This window comes from Telmatherina bonti, assembly GCF_933228915.1.
Source record: "Telmatherina bonti genome assembly, chromosome: 4".
In the NCBI taxonomy this organism is placed as follows: domain Eukaryota; kingdom Metazoa; phylum Chordata; class Actinopteri; order Atheriniformes; family Telmatherinidae; genus Telmatherina; species Telmatherina bonti.
Window position 1 is genome coordinate 29,719,039 of NC_136622.1, and position 17,072 is coordinate 29,736,110.

The window sequence follows — 17,072 nt, forward strand, 5'->3', positions numbered from 1 at the left end:
TTGAAGCGTTATTAAATTCCAAGTTTAATTAATGACAAATGACAAAAATCACTTTTTTTTTTTTTACTGGTAGGCAAACATTTAAGAAGGTTTAAGAAGGATGTTCAAAAAACGATCTAATTATGATTGTAGTTATTTTATTAGTTGTTGTTTTTTTAAATATTGAAAATCTTACATAATCCACCTTTAAAAAGTTTGACATGCAAATTCTAACTCTGAAAATCAAGTTTTTTCATCTTTCTTTCAACTGCACATTAGCAGGATTTTTTTTTCTTTTTTTTTTTTTTTTTTGGAAAAATATGGCTGCTGATGCACAAGTTGTGGAATAAATAAATATATAAACAGAATCAAAACAATTCCTTTTGTAAAATCCAAAAATATTTAAACACCTAAAAATAATAAAATAAAAAAAAAGATTGAATAAAAATAATTTCTCTCTGCTTTATAGGGGGCTGTTTGCATCGGTGCATCTCTAGTTGCTAATGTGTGAAACGGGGAATTGTAAGTAAATAGAAATGAGGTAAACATAACTCTACACTGTATGAGAAAGTGATGATATGCTAGAAGTCAAATTGATAAAGTCAGTCATGGATGCAAACAACAATTTACACACACACACGCGCACACACACTGAACACATCAAAGGCATTTGTGTGTGCAGTAAAGGGCCCAAAGATGCTTCATAAAGAGAACTGGGGAGCTAACCAGGTTCTGATTTGACGTTGACCAGCTGGTGAATTATCGCTGTCCAAATATTATTAATATAGCTCCCAAAGCTGGTTTGTTCAAATGCATAAACACACTGAGATAACAGCTAACCCCATTGGCACAGCGTGAGGACGCTCAAAGGCAAAGTTTGATCCTGAAGCAGCAAGAACCAAAGTCCACTATTACTGAAAGCTACTTGCTCACACTGCTTGCTTTATTTATTTATTTTTTTTGTTTGCTTTTATTTTTTTAAATTTTTTTAAACATAGGCATCTGAAGGCGTTCCAACAGTAAAAAATACTATAACAAGTGTAATACTAACTGCCTGCGAGCTCCTATAGAAGACTGACCGCCGCATGCAACAGGAAATCATGTCTGCACCCAATAAACTGTCCAACTCCTCCCTCGCCTCCAATAAGTAACCAGAACAGCCGTCCAGTTATTCATTCATTTTTCACAAAACAGAGAAGCTTTCAAGCACACAAAACATGTTTTCACATCATAAAATTAGTATCACATACACTGCTTTAGTTTTCCTAATTCATTTTTAAGTTCTTTATTATTAGCATTACTCATTTTTCATCTTTTACAAAGCTCAATGACAACGTAGGAGAACTAACACAGGAGCAGATAAAAGTCTTAAAGCAGTAATGACTCCACAAACTCTAAGTGTTGCTTATTAGCTCTAATTGTTCACATGCAGCAACAAGATCAATGCCTATTAGACACGAGGGGCCTCCGGCACCGCTGCTGATCTCTACTCTTAGACAGCCAGCAGGGGGCAAGCCCAACTCGATGCACAGAGCACACAATGACAACAGGGACAATCGCATGACCATGCTGCAAGGTTTTGCTTTGATACAGCAGAACAGTGCTAAATAAGGTAAAACTAAGTGCTACAACCACATCTCTCACTTTCAAGGTGTGAAATAAAACCCAGCAAAGATGTGATGATGACAATCCAGATAGAGGGCATGTACAACCCAGGCAGCTCTTTATCTCTCCTGGAATAATGTGTGCAAATGGGCGTGGCAGAAAAATGCCTGCTATTGTGGAGCCACATGCTTGGAGAGTCAGTCATTCCAGTCACACACAGACACCTACAGAAAGGGCTGACAGCTGGTGGAAGGAGCCCCCACATGGATAAGCGTGATGCCAGTTTTGGATGACTCTCAGAAGAGCGTGCCAGCTGTGCCACTGAGAGCAGGACTCTGTGTGTGGAGAGGGACTGAAAGGGTGGGTTTAGATAGGGGGTGTTTAACCTCTTTGCTGATACTTTCACAAAGACCTGGCACCAGATGGGATCAGCAGGTAGGAGGGAAACATGGAGAATTGAAGTCTCGTGGTAAAACAGGTCACAGCTTGAGCAAAAGGAAAGAGGAGAACGATGGAAACAAAACGACGCCAGTCAATCAAAAGACACGGAAGCTGGCTTAACAAAGAAAAAGAAAAACCTTTTTACTGCCTGGGAAGCTCCATTGACTGCATTTAATTCTCATCCATAGCTCCAAACAAATACATATTTATGTGTATTAAAAAAAAAAAGAAAAAGTTGGCCGCACATAAGGAGCACACCGTCTTTCATGTGTGACGCACCGCTGAGCATTTGTCACGGCTTTTTAAAGGGATTTACCCCGAGTTTTAGATGACTTCAGCTGGCGAACACACACGCTGCCATTACATCATCATCATCATGACTGATTTCCTCAAATGTGAAAGTCTTCTGCCTCAGTAGGCATCCAAGTGAACCTCACATGTGATGCTTCATGTTTACATGACGGTTTCTATGAAGATAACCAGGTCACCTTTTCCATAACTCTAACTTTGTATTCGGATTTTAGAAAAAGCTTCCAAGAACTGCGAGAAAAAAAGGGCCGTAAGCAGCAAAACTTGCTAAAACACGATAAAGCAACATCAAGAAATTTTGAAATATATAAATAAAAAAATAAATAGAAGTTGCACCATGTGTTGACATACCATAACTTCAATGTTTTGGATTGTGTCAACACCAAGTGTCTCCCCCTGCCAACGTGATAGCCAGGGCATTGCAGCAATGTGTCAGCCAGCAGCTCATCGCATTAAACATGGCTGGCCAGCCGTGTGAGTCACTGATGGGAAACGAGCAGTGAGCTTCGCCTCCTTTGATGTGAGCAATGTTTAGCATTTTATTCACACAGAGGCCTTTCCACTGCAGCTTCCAGATACACCCAAGCACCTGTGACGCCTGGATTTTGTACATGATTTAAGGTTGATACATCCTCTTATCAAAACACGATGCAGTTACTTACTGGGTGCAAAGGTTTACCCTGCTGCCTGTAAACTGGGAGAAGAATTATGTTCATTATGAACACATCTGCAGTGTTGTTTGTTGTCACTTTCAGAAACAAGAATAGTTTTGTTCCAACTGGAACTGCAAGCTTTCCTGGCCAAAATGTAGCAAAAGAAGGCCAAAGCATGATACTTCCTGAATGCAATGTTGTTTTTTTTCAAGCACATCATACTAAATCAATATTTTCCCACTTGGCTCCAAATGGCTAACAAACAAATAACATTTGGTCAAATGTTGTTTCTGCCTTATGATACATTATATTTATATAGGGATCATAACTATAAGCACACCTGTATGCTCTCTCGTATGTTCAGCTTGCAGAATGTGGAATTAATCCACTCATTTATTCATCAACCATAGAAGAAGATGAAACAATTATTTAAAGCTGAATACACTCAGCACTAAGTGCAATGGTATTAATATTCATCAGTATGGAAAACATATTCAAACATCAACTAAATAGAAACAGAATTAGAGAAATAAAAAGGAGAATGCCTGTTTGAAACTATTTTTAGAAAACTGATTGCTCTGAAATGCAAAAACCCAAACACAGTTGCACTGCATTGATATGCAACTTTTGATGAAGGAAACAAACAGTGTTAGAGAGGATTCGCTGGATTCTCCAGCATACGGGACCAGGATTGCTCTGTAAGAGAGGGATCAGCCTTGTTGCCTCCAAAAGTCACATGATCAGTCAGATAATCACGTAGTAACAAGGCAGAGCTCTGGAGGCTGTTATGTAAAATGTCATGAATGTCTTGCAGCCTCACGGGGAAAGAGATTAGGGATCGTACAGCACAGCTAAGACTTCCTGGACAGTACAAGTACTTCAAGAAAATCCTCTGGTTACTGTAAAACAGCTGAAAGCAGGAACTCACATCTTAATTAAAACCAGTGTCAGCTGATAACTCGTACCATGATGATGATGCAGAATGAGGAGGGAGGGGCGCACAGCGACATTAAGAGGGAGGAGGATGCTACGTTTCTCCCAACCTGAGGCTGGAAGACTGTAACACGGTTTGACTGGCGACCTCGATCACATGACATGCTGGCTGGCAGCAGAGCGAGGCGACGGTTACGTCAGCCTGGCCCCTGGTGGTGGTAGTAGTAGTGGTGGGTGGTGGTGGAGGGCGGGGTGGTGTGAGCAGCTGTTGCAGCTAGTATGCCAAAGGGCTGCCTGCGCTCGATGCATGCCAGAGCGCATTGTTGCTGAAATCTGAAGTTCTGCTGGCATCTGCACAACTCATGAGTCTTGTACACATGTACAGGAGGAATTCCTCACCAGTCTCCACTTTTATGCTATTCAGCACGTAACCGTGACTCTTGAGAATGATAAAGTAACTTCCTCATGCCCATTTCTCTTCTGTATTTATGGGCACTTAATGAAAACTTTAAGCATGTTTAAGTGTTGTATTAAAACTTTTCTATAACTTAAAATACGCTGAATTTAATAATGAACTGGGCAAAGCAAGAAACATGCAAAACGTCGCCACCTCACCTTGTGCTCGGGGTAATTACGTTGGAAATTTTTGGACTCTTCGAATGGATCTTTATTTGAGCACTGTCACACATTCCAGAGTAAACAGGCCCTGCACTCCTGTAATGAGATGCCTGTCGAACTGGCTTCCTGCCATGGACTGTAATACTCTAAGCAGAGCACTTTTTCTCCCTTTTACAGGAAAGCTTAGTTTCCCCCATGTTTAACAGTCAATCCCCTTTATTACACGGGACCCACCTTCCAAACTACATCAGTTAAGTCTTTTCAGATGCTATAAGTGATGCTCTCTATACTCTAAATCTCTCCTCCTTCAACTTAAACTTGCAGCTTAAAACAACAGAAATATACTAATCCTCATGTCAAGTAAAAAGATGATGGGGGGGGGGGTTTAAGCATGCTTCAACCCCTTTTGGCTTGCAGGAGATGAGAGCAAACCTTGGAGGTTGAGCAGAGAGCAGAGAACCAGGGAAAAGAGGAGGAAATGCATTGACAAGGGCAGGATTAGATGCTGAAGTGGCATCCAGAGAGGATAAATTAATCAACATGCAGCCAGACTGCAAACGCTGCGCCTGGAGGACGGATGGGAAACGGCTCGCCTTGATAATGAGGTGAACAAGTATGATAAACAACTTCTGCTGCTGCCATAACTAACTTGTCCCCCTGTCCATCCGTAAATGCCACACACCAACCCTGAAAGGCCATGCTTGAGTGGTTTGCAGCTAAATTATTTGCCATTATCTAAATTCAAAATCTTCGAGCATCAGCTTAGTTATATGCAGTTGCGTGCAGAGTGATGTGCAGCACAGCTGGGTTGGAAATCACCAACATATATTGTATTAGACGCATGACCTATATAGGAAAAATGAGGCCTGGGTGAGAGGTAACATGCCGTGAGTCCAGGCATACGATGGGCTACATTTTATTGTGGTATAATTCACAGAAAACAAGATAATTACTATAAAAAAAAGGAGGTCAGCAATAAATGATAATTTAATGAAGACCACGTGTTTACTCTGGAGCTGGTTACTGCAGAAGCGACGCTTTAAGGAAAAATTCTCAGATTAAATTTGCTACATGCAATGAAATGCTCATTACGGTTTAAAGCTGAATGTGCAGCCCAGTTGTAAGAGGACAATTGCATCATTATGATGAGATTAAACTTCTATTATTACTCTGATTACTCTAAAAAATAAACAAATAAAATCTGAATTCTGGGGAAACTGGAAACATCTCTCAAAATAATCTTTTTTTTTTTAGTATTTTTCTAACCTCTTTTACATCTTTACATAAACTCTAGTTCATATACTTTGCTGTTTATAGCCGTCTGTGATGAAGTTATTTATTTGTTTGTTTGTCCAAAGCATGCTTCCCTTGTAAATGAGACATATCACAATGGGACTAACAGTATAAATATGCATTGCTCAACAAAACAATCAGTCTTCCTTTGTTGCAGCCTCAAACTTGTCCCTGTTAACACTCCGTTTCAGCTAACCTACCATAACTTCAGAAGTAGGATCTGCACAGGTCAGATCATGTGGTCTGTAGTTGGCAAAGGCACTTCAAACATCATCAAAGTGGCCATCCCACGTAATGAATAAACATTAGTCTAGCAGGCTTCCTGGAGAAGGATTACAGACAACTGGACCCAATCCAGGCTGATTTCTTAAGTATCCCAGAAGGGGAACGATGAGCACTGGACAGCCTCATCACACACCTTTCTCAGCATGTACAAACAGCGCCTCCCCACTGTGTTGCACATCCACTCTATAGGAGCAATAACCCCCGATACTGTTACTATGACAACCTTCAACCAATTCCTCTCCTCAGGAGACCAAGCTCACAAACTGGGAGGGAAGGGAGGAGGGGGGGGGGGGGGGGGGGGTACACATCACCCATTCATTCACTTGCAGAGACAGGCACAGCATGGCAATCGGCCTTTGATACTGATGCAGAGTGACTAGTACACTGAAAACCTCCCATCCTCCGCCTCCTTATGAGATGGCACTCTGGTCCTGGAGTGTGATGTGAGGGGAAGCAGGATGCACCCCGCCCACCCAATCACATGATGCCATCAACCACAACCAGCCGGAGCAAACATCCCGTATGCTCGTTGATTTATTCATAGAAAGGCGTCAATTATTCAGGCTCCTGACCAGACAGTGGCACCCAAACTAACCCGGATGTGTGAACATTTTAAACAGCGTTCAGCGCGTCACTCACTGTTAAATCCGTCAATCAGACTAGATGGAAAAAGAAGCCAAGACTGCGGGGAAATTCACGGTCTTTCATGCAGCATATAGCAGCAAAAAAGACTGTCAGCCTTTCCATCAGAATGCTAAGAAGATTAGCGGTGGGGAGATGTGACAATGTACAAAAATAGCTTGCCAGGCCTGGGTGGGTTTCCAGCTCCACCTGCAGAAAAAAAACAGATCACAGAGCAGCCTGTGTGTTCATTGAACTTAAGTGTGAAGGTGAGACTGTCAGCGGCACCGCCGGCTCGTTCATCCTCCTCACGCAGAAAGGATGCAACTGGGCTTTTTCTGGGCAGTGGAACGTAATGAGAGCTGATTATTTTTAACAAGAAGAGTCACACCAGCGGCCCTGCGACAATGCACTCAGGTACTGTGCTGCTTTCGATTCAACAACCTCAAAAGTTTAAGCTTAAAAGGACAATGCGTCATGCAAGTGATGATTGCCAGGTATAGCTCCAAATTCCCAAAACTTCCAAAGTATTGAACAATCTGAACTCCAGGCGGATCTAAACAAAAAGTTGGAGGAAAAAACATTTCTATCAACCCTCAGAATGCATAAATGTCTAACAAATGGCAGAACAGTCCAATAGTTAGGATAGTTCAGTAAGAAAACCTAAATCTCAAGGACAACTTGGCCCCCGAGGAGAAAAATCCGGAACGCGGTCATTAAGCTGCCATGTCTGGGAACTATGAGTGTCGTCATGGTGGCCAAAATAATAGACAAGATCTCATTTAAAAAGGTTTTTTTTTTTTTGTTTTGTTTTTTTTTTTTTACATTTTCCTTCAAGGATAATGAAACAGAATGTTGTATTTAAGAGTAAAACTGAGGCGTCTTTAAATTATGTCAATAGAACTTAAAACCATTTACTTACTATGTAGTTATGCATTTATTTATTATTTACTTATTTATTACTGAACTTTTTTTTTTTTATTATTACTGATAACCTGCCAACAAGTAAGCAACTGCTTTTATGGTCATATAAATAACTAAATGACATTAGAGCATTGTAGCGCTGCATACTAACATAATGCAAATGTTGTGCAAATCAGTTCCTGTCTGTTCTGATTTACTGCACTGACTGCTACTAAATGCTGTTCATAGTTATGTTATCTTTTATATCTCCTGTGTAATAGAGACTCCAAAACTAAATTGCCCATTATGGATAAAGTAAGTTGTTTGAATCTTGAAAGAAAGTGACAATGGAGTAGCAAAGTCCCCAGATGAGCATAATATGGCTGTTTGAAGGCAAGGCTTCGAGAGCACAGTCCCAGATATGATCACTGTTCATCCCCTATCAAATATGAACCATTTTAAATTTGACTATTAAAGTTCAATATATCCCATGACTCAAAACAGTGTCTGGTATCAGTGAAAGATGAGTTTCTAATGAGTCATTAGTGAGAAGTTTCGGCCAGTAAGACTGCAAGAGATGGGACGAAGGGAGGGAGGAAAGAAATACAACACACAGTAAGCCAGACAGGAAAAACAGGAAAAGAAAGTACAGTCGATGTGGAATCAGGAAAATGACAAGAATGTGGTTGAAGTTTGGCAAATACACACACAGGTGTGCAGTTATTTACACTGCTAAGAACATATTCATCATTGGTGCCTATCTACAAGACATTAGAGATGAGTCCAAAACAAAAGGCAACCCCAGCTGCAGCCTCTTCACCCTGCTGCCATATCGGCTGATTCAGGAGCAGTTTCTTCCCTCAAGCTGCAAAATCTCTGACATCACACATCCGGAAGTTACTTTACACAACATCTTTTTGCATAAAGATTATTAAATCAGTCTGCAGGAGCGTTTCACCAGGCTTTCAGCGGCGTTTCCATCCAGACAATTTATTCCAGATCCTGATCAAACAACATGGAGCAAAGATGTTGTAAAGCAGCGTTACTTGTGTTGAACATAACATTGACATACAACTGGAACGCAGACAGAGAGCCAGGCAGCAAAGATTGGCTGATAGTGAAATTAAAAGCATCCCCACAGCTCTGCAGCGGAGTAGAAGCCCCTGAGCAGCAGCAACTAAAACATACCCGAGCACAGCAAACCCACACAGCAGTAAAGCAAAGGAGCACTTCAAAAAGGAAAATGTTGGGTTTTTTTGCAGCAGTGTACACACCTTGGCATTAATATAGGGGTCAAAGGGCCCACAGCGTTTGAACTCTTTATGGTCTACAGAGCTCTGGGAGGGAGGAAGAGAAGATAGGTCGATGGTTTTGGTTCAGACAAGCAATGAACGAATGAGCGATGATCACAAATGAGTCAAACTATATAAAAAGGAGAAAAGAAAATTGAGTTGAGTTGAGTTAATGAACAATCAGATGTCATGAAAACGCAGAGAGAAATGGCACAAAATGAGACTGATTTATGCTAGGATATCAGAAAAGGGCTTTTTTTAGTATATATATATATTTATAAAGAACAACTACATCTTATTAAAAAAAAAAAAAACCCTTAAAAGCTCAAGATGTGTCATTTCTCTTCATTCCAAACAGGCCAGGCCAGAGATGGTTTCAGTCCAGAGCCTTTCTGTGCATTAAGCAAACCAATCAAAATACCAAAAACAGGAATTAAAGCAGTTAAAATGGTTAGAGGAAACAAGCACATCTCACTTCAGCACTGCGTCAAACCACTTCACACCATCACGTTATCAAAGGAGAAGTCGGCCTCATGATGCAGAGGTTAATGCACTGTGCGCACATTCTTGTCAACATTCTTTTTTTTTTCTTCGTATGCGGATCATGCCATGCTCAGCTAGGATCTGCAAACATCAGAATGTGTCACGGTGCTGAAAATGATCTCATCAGCGCTAACTAAACTAAGCAAAGATCAACTAAATGTGCTGAAAAACAATTCGTGTCATTAGCAGTCTAAATGTGTCTTCTGCAGAAAATGCCTTCACAACTGCTTTTAGGACGATAACTATGTGTTAAATGTGCTTGACGAACGCGTCCGGAAATGTGAATGTGACCAAAGTAAGCGTGTGCACGCTAGCACAGTGGCGTGAACGCGGCAGACCTGCTCGTTAAGTTTGGGGTGTGAAGGTCCTTGGTGAATGAGAAGTTTTACGATGTGCTCGTCTCCCTTCCACGCTGCCAGATGGAGAGGGTAGCAGCCCTTGTTGTCTGCAATGTTGGTCAAGGCCTCGTTCCGCAGCAGCGCCTCCACCACCTCGCTGCAGACGGATAAAGAGACAAGGCAGGTCAGAACCATGATAAAGGATGCTAATAAACCCACAATCAATAACTCTATCTACGCATGGGAATAGGCTTTATGTGAGGGAAGACTTCATTTAGCAGAGAGCAGACACACAGGAGCTGACATCCCACATCTAACAGTCTGTGTGTGTTGATCTACTGTACCTGTGTCCATTAAGGGCAGCGTGGTGGAGAGGGGTGTATCCAGTGCTGTCCACACAATTCACATTGGGGCCTCTCCAGATGCTGCAAAGAACAGAGAGGACTGTCATGCTTCTGTAAAAGTGGAATCAAGACGGGATGTGGCAGCCAGGTTACAACATATTCATTATACGCCTAATCATTCACACATGGGAAATATTTAGGACAGCTGCCAATCTTCCAAGGAGTCAACGTTACAGCTACACCCCCCCCCAAACCCAGAGCATGCAATACTCTAAGCTATCTCAGATGCTACAGGCTTCATTTGGCTTGTAAATGTTAAAGTTTCTGACAGTATGATTAGAAAAAAAAAAAGAGGGAAAAAAGGAACAAGTATGGCTTGTTCAGAAGGATTGTCAAAATAAAGCGACTTTTTAAAAAAAAAAAAAAAAAAGAAGAAGAAGAAGAAGAAGAAATTTCAAAACTTCTAGAAAAGAAAGGGATCTCATTTACCAACTTCCTCTTACAAATCTTTCATTTGTTCTTCTGGAGTTTTTAATAAAAACACTCAGTAACATGTTCACAGGCTGCTGAATTGTTTTTATCTTTCCTTTAAATGCCTGTCTCTTCATAAGCTGAAAGGTTGGACCAGCTGGCCTTTCTTTGTACAAGTAGACACCCCAAAGATGCAAAACACACACACAAATAAGCTTACAAGACTTACAAGGTGTGTGCAGAGACAGAGGCGAGAAAAAATGAACACAATTCCAAATGAATTCATCAAAATAAATGAATATAACAAACATTAATTATAAAATTAAGAAAGTAAGTAAGTATATCTTTTTTTATTTAGCGCCGTTCAAGATAAAAATCACAAAGCGCTTCACAACAAAACACAAAAACTTTAAAACAACATGAAACATTAAGAAAACACAAAAACAAATAAAACCAAGTTAAAGTAGATTAAAAAGATGCATCTTTAGCTGCTTTTTTTTTTTAAAAAGATCACAGACTTAGATGATCTCAGGCTGAGAGGAAGGGAGTTCCACAGAGAAGGAGCCACTGCTGCAAAGGCTCTGTCTCCTTTTGTTGTAAAACAGCCAGCAGACCCTGGTCAGCAGATCTCAGGGACCTGCTGGGACCAAAAGGCTTTAAAAGATCCCTAATACAGTCTGGAGCGTAATAAAGAGACGCTCTCATTTTTTAGAATAATATACTTGCTAATAAATGATCACACTGTTAAATAAAATCACACGAAAGCAGCTTTATGTACAACAAATTACTCCCAAACTCAGACAGTGAGCTACGAGTCTGGTCCCATGAGCTGATCAAGAAGAACATCATCGTGGCACACAGTAGAATAAACTTTCATCTCTCTGCTATGTTGTTCCTTTTGCCGTTTGCAATGCAAATCACCGCCTGTTGTGTCCAAACACACACTGATGCGACGAGTGCAAGAATCAGATGAAATAAAACTTCCAGGTGACTCAAAAGGTTGTTAATAACCAGGTGGCTGGGAGCTGACAATAAACGTAATCAGGATAATAAATTCATTCTTATGATTAAATACCACATTCAGCAGGAGCATCAGGAGTTTTGAACAATGATGGAGTGAAAGTCTTGGGGTTTAGAAAACAGATGTGGAAGATGCTTTAATACAGTCCATTGTAGTGATGGTTTTAGAAAGATCAGCAGTAGAATTAAATCCCATCTGGACTACGACTTGTTCTTAAATAAATTAAGTTAAGATGAATGAACGTTAGGAAACAATCTGCATTTCCTTGCTATTGTTTAAAAAGAACAAAATGATATTAAAAGGTTATTTTAAAAACCAAATCAAGAGAGCTGGTGATTCCTTATTTCAATGATCTGAATAAAACACTGATTCTGTTCAAACACTCAAAAAGTCGTAAGTAAACTCCTGAGCGTTTCGTAGGAGACAAAGATTTTCATGAATGCTATAATCTCCATTAGAGCAGCAGAATATATTGTTTGAGCATCATCGCTGTAATGTGCATGTGTGCACATCACACTGCAGGTCCTGTAATTTGTAGGTACCAAATGAACTCAACATGTTCTCATCCAGTTTTAAGGACCTGACACAAATGTTTGTTTATTGCTCACGGACCTGAACTGTGTTTAAACTAATATCTGCAAATCTCAGTGAACTGAAGCTGAAATTCTTCCACAATAATCTTAAAGTAACATAATAAAGAAGTAATTGTTCAAGTCTTTGCTACTTAAGGTGCTTCTATAATCTACTGAGTTATGCTTCATATGCACTTCCTCACACACTGTTTGGGCATTTTCACTTTTTTTTGTCAAATAAATAATTGTCCTAAACATGTCCTGAAGTGTAAAAAGTTTGACCTAAAAGAGGGTGGTTTCTCTCTTCTTTTACATAACTGTTCACATGAAACACAACAAACAAACAAAGCCCATCCCTTTGTAAAGTCTCCAACAGTGGGTGTGACCGGACTGCTCTGATTGCCATCTCAGTGCCCCCGTCTCCCAGAGCAGGTAGCCCTTCCCACCTGCAGTCCTGCACACGGCTGAAGACGAGCCTTCTTGCACATCCGAGGCGACAGGAATATAGAAGCACTGGGCCAGTGATTCAGAAAAACCAGAAAACCAGGAAGGCAACAAAGCCCTTCAACCAGTAGCAGCCGTTTACAATGAAAAAAAACCCAAAGCACCTGGACCAGGTCCAGAAGCACAGCAGGCTTCTGTCACACGACGTGAACAGAAAACAAGGCAGTGGGATGGAGGTAAAGGAGGTAAAGCGTGAGGTGTGCCAACATCACTCCAGCACTCTCATTCATTAGCGCTGAACTCAGCTGTCATCTTAGATTGGTTTCTTTTAATTTGCAAAGAGGGCTGCGGGGAGGAGGACAGAGAGGGATGGGGGGGGGGGGGCAGCTGGAAAAGGATGGAGGGAGTCAAAGAAGCAAAAAAGGACACATTGACAGAGTGCCAGGACAGGATGTGAAGCTCTCTAAAAGACCTAAACACATCCTAAATAAATCATGTGACTCAGAAATCCCAGCACTACTGAACCAAATATCTGAGACCAGTCATCTGCTGGAGCAGAGCAAGTGGAGCAAAGGAGTTGAGCTTCACAGAGAATCAATCATAGATGAAGCCCATTTTTCAGGTTTTTTTTTTTTTTATTTTAAAGGAGGGAGACATCTTTTTTTTTTTTTTTTACCCACTTTTCCTCATATTTACTTCAGATATTTTACAGTAAACTGCCTGAAAGCCAAAAGAAAAAAAAAAACAAAAAACCAACAAATCTGACATTCTTATAAACTATTACTGGGATTTGAAGTGTACAAGCAAGAAGCCAGCCCGCGAACGACACAAGCTGCTCCTAAATATTTCAATTTAAAACTGCAGCTCTGAGGGCTGAAGGCACACAGGCGAAAGATGAAATGATCCTTAACATAATCAGTGTGTGACAAAAGTTTTCTCAGTGTCCTCACGTCAGTATGATTGGGTGCTTTTACTTCACACACACACACACACACACACACACACACACACACACACACACACACACACACACACACACACACACACACACACACACACACACACACACACACACAAGCATGGAGCTCATTTTTGTCGCAGTAAATGGCTGTTTTGCCCCCTTAAAATACATCTCCTGTAATAGCTCTCAGAGCAGCCTGGAATTACATAGTCAGAGCAGTCTCATTAAATAAGTGTCTTGCCGGACTGGGTAGCCTGCAGAACAATGACAGAGCGCACGCACGCACGCACGCACACACACACACACACACACACACACACACACACAGGGATGCACTACTCTGCTACTCACAACCTAAGCTGTTTATTTCTTGCAGCAGGCCTTCTGGGTCTCATCTTACAAGTCAGGCAGCCACAAAGTCGTGGGACATCAAAAGGAGTGCTCGGAGGACACACTTGAGTGGGGAAATGGGGTGGGAGGAAACGCTAGGGACTGATAAATGAAGGGGGGAGTGTTTAAATGTGCGAGCTGCGATTATGTCAGCTCTAAAAGCATCACACACACACACACACTTCCTCTCAAATTTTAGTTGCCAAATTTGCAGTGGCGACTTCAGCAGCAGCACAGCCTTGTGTGTGTGTGTGTGTGTGGCTGCAGGACGCATCAGAAGGGAAAACGGAGACGGAGCTCCAGTTTCTGTCCCAGATAAAAACAGTTATGTAACGGCTAAGAGCGAAAATCCCGAATACAAATGAACATAAACATGAAGACAGCGGTGGCTGTGGCACGAGACTACAGCATAAATCAGCCACAAGGCAGAAACGGTTTGCAAGACAATGCAACGTTATGCACTGAATCAGCACAACGTTTTCATGTCATACAAATGAGACCTTTGCTTTGTACTTTAAAGATGGTGTGCTCAGTGTAGCGTGAAGCAGATCCCAGTTTAAGCTCTGAATTTGGGCAATCTTTGCAACGTGTCAGATGGATCATGAGACGAATGACAAGACTTCTCACTGACATTTGTCAGAAGTTTTCAAGCAAAAAAAAAAAAAAAAAGGAAAAAAAAAAAAAAAGATAAAGGCCAACTTCTCACTGTAAGAGGAAAAGCCTCTAAAATAAATGAATGAATAAATATTTAAAAGATCCAACTTTGGAGAATGAGCATCGTATTACGTGTTCCTCATGAACAGGAGCTTAACACACCACAAGCCAAAATATTCTGCAGCCTGGCACAATATCACGTTTCTAATCAGGGACGTGGCTGTTCATTAATCCTATCCAAATCACCCTTGTGCAGAGAAAACATGACATCTTTCTTCCTCAACATATTCCAGTTTATGAGGAGAGCTGCCAGCAGCAGCTTTAAGCACAACACAAGCGTTACGTCCTCCGAGCATTTTGGCAGCGTGGCACTCAAGGGCATGAGTCAGAGTGGTGCTCGACAATCCACTTCATCCTCTTACTCCGGCTCACAAGCGACCTAACTGAGGGAAGGGGCTTAGGCCCATAGCGGGGCAATGGGCAAAACAGAGTTGATTTGGTTTGGGAGGGTGGGGGCACATTCATGGGAACTGGCTGAGGAATTCCTGTTTGAAAGGCTGAGCTAATCCTTAATTTGCCTGAGGGAATATCAGCGGGATGAAGCCGGAGTTTGAAAGAGATTCTGGGGGGCTGTAATTCTGTGTTGTACAAAGCCTGGTCACTACAAGTGGAGGAGCCATTATAACGCGTTCCAACTTTCATGCATTGTTTGCATTAGTTAGCAGATATTAGTTACAAAGACTGAAAAGACTTAATAAAAGCACTTTTTTTTCCCCAGTTTCCCAGTTTCAACCCTTTTTGCTGAAGCTAAAATATCATAAAACACACATATTAATACTGGAGTTTAGTGTTCAGCTTCCAGACTAGTACCACATGAACAAACTTATATTACCTCAATATGTCTAACTGCAACATATCTACAAATCCCACTCAGAAAATAAGCAAACAACATGAGGAAGCAACTGCTTTATGTTTAATTCATGAGCAATCCCTTTCACCCTGAAGCAAACGATTTCCAATGATTCCAGTGGGACCAGTATGTGCCTAAATGTTTATCTATGGAGCCCTGGGGAAAAGGCAAGTCAACAGCCAGTAGTGGCTTAATTCAAATAGGAACCCAGGTGAGTGTGAACTCAGTGGCAAATAAACAGATTTGTCCTCCAGCCTATTAACCGTGTGACTCCACTGCCAGGGATTAGTCTGGCCCGCGGCAGAGAGCCCAGACGTGACTGGCTCATGTCAGCCACCATCGGGGAAATTGGGCTTGGTTATGCATACTGCTGGCAGGTGCTGCAACCAGATGCCCTCCAGCCAACCTGACCATCTTCATTCCCTCCAGCCTCAGCCAGGACCTGCATGCAGGCTGGTGATTACACCCAGCAGGAAAAAAAAGGACGCGTGTTAGGACCAATGGAGATGGACTCAACAATGTTGTGCAAAAAGCTTGAATAATTTATTTACATTTTTCTTCTAATAAATTGGCATTCTTGGAAACCTCTTGACACAGAGATTTCCTAGCTTTCTGATGGCTTTTCAAATGTCTTCTTTAAATATTGGCTTTTGTTTTTTTTTGTTTTTAACTCCTTTTCAAATTACTTTCAGCTGGACTGAAAATCAGCGTTACTGACGCAGTGTTGGAGTGAGTTAAAACACAAGACAAAAGGCAGCAACCTCCCAGGAAGAGCTTTGAAATGGCCTTAAGAAACCCCGAGAACTGCTCCTCAAGATTAATTAAAGAAATAGAGGAAATATTTAGATAAATATTTAAATATGGCAAGCTCCGCTGCAAGAAGAAGGAAGAAGAATAAAGATGGTCAGAAATACTGTTTGTCAGAAATGCACAAACTACTTTTTCATACACACCACTAAAAAGTTAAAGATTGCTGAATTTTTGTGTGATAACAAAATTAACCTAAAATGCACCTGAACAGCTTAACTTAATTCGACTTTATCCAGACTTTAAATGCACATGAACAACTGTTCAAAGTCTCATCACTTCCAGCACAACATGCTGCTCTCTGAAAAGGTGATTGACCAATGAAAAAACAAGCCAGAGAAGTGGTGGAACCATGAATCAACCACTACATGTTGTGATTCGCCGACAACTTGTATTTTAAACGATTCATTTCATCATACTGTTCACATTTTGACAGAATCAAACCAAGACGGCACCTATCGTTAATGAGACATTAACTTTTTGTTGTTGTGGTTTACGCACCACTGTTAGCTGTAGCTTAAATAAACGGAGATGAAGAAAATTACAGTTGAAAGGTTCGACTTAAATGCCCCACATCTTGATGTAATATCAGTTCAGCATTAACTTCTAGCATTTTTTCTGAAGTTTGACCTTTAAGTTGAATATCTCTCGAGCTTTGGTGAGAAGAGTGTGTTTACACAATAGT

General features: G+C 41.1%; 1 protein-coding gene across 7 annotated transcripts in view; it reads right to left on the reverse strand.

Annotated features, from left to right (window-relative positions):
• LOC306755104 (ankyrin repeat and SAM domain-containing protein 1A) overlaps positions 1-17,072 on the reverse strand; it is a gene marked incomplete at its 5' end in the record, with an annotated part of 63,958 nt that overhangs the window by 40,211 nt on the left and 6,675 nt on the right. For 6 of the 7 annotated variants that reach the window (XM_079239365.1, XM_079239362.1, XM_079239366.1 and 3 more), the window contains 2 exons: positions 9,814-9,970; positions 10,158-10,238. In XM_079239365.1, coding sequence (XP_079095491.1) covers positions 9,814-9,970; positions 10,158-10,238 — 238 coding nt within the window. Of the gene's footprint in view, positions 1-8,914; positions 8,944-9,813; positions 9,971-10,157; positions 10,239-17,072 lie in introns of those variants that run through there. The other variant, XM_079239367.1, reaches the window with a different exon arrangement.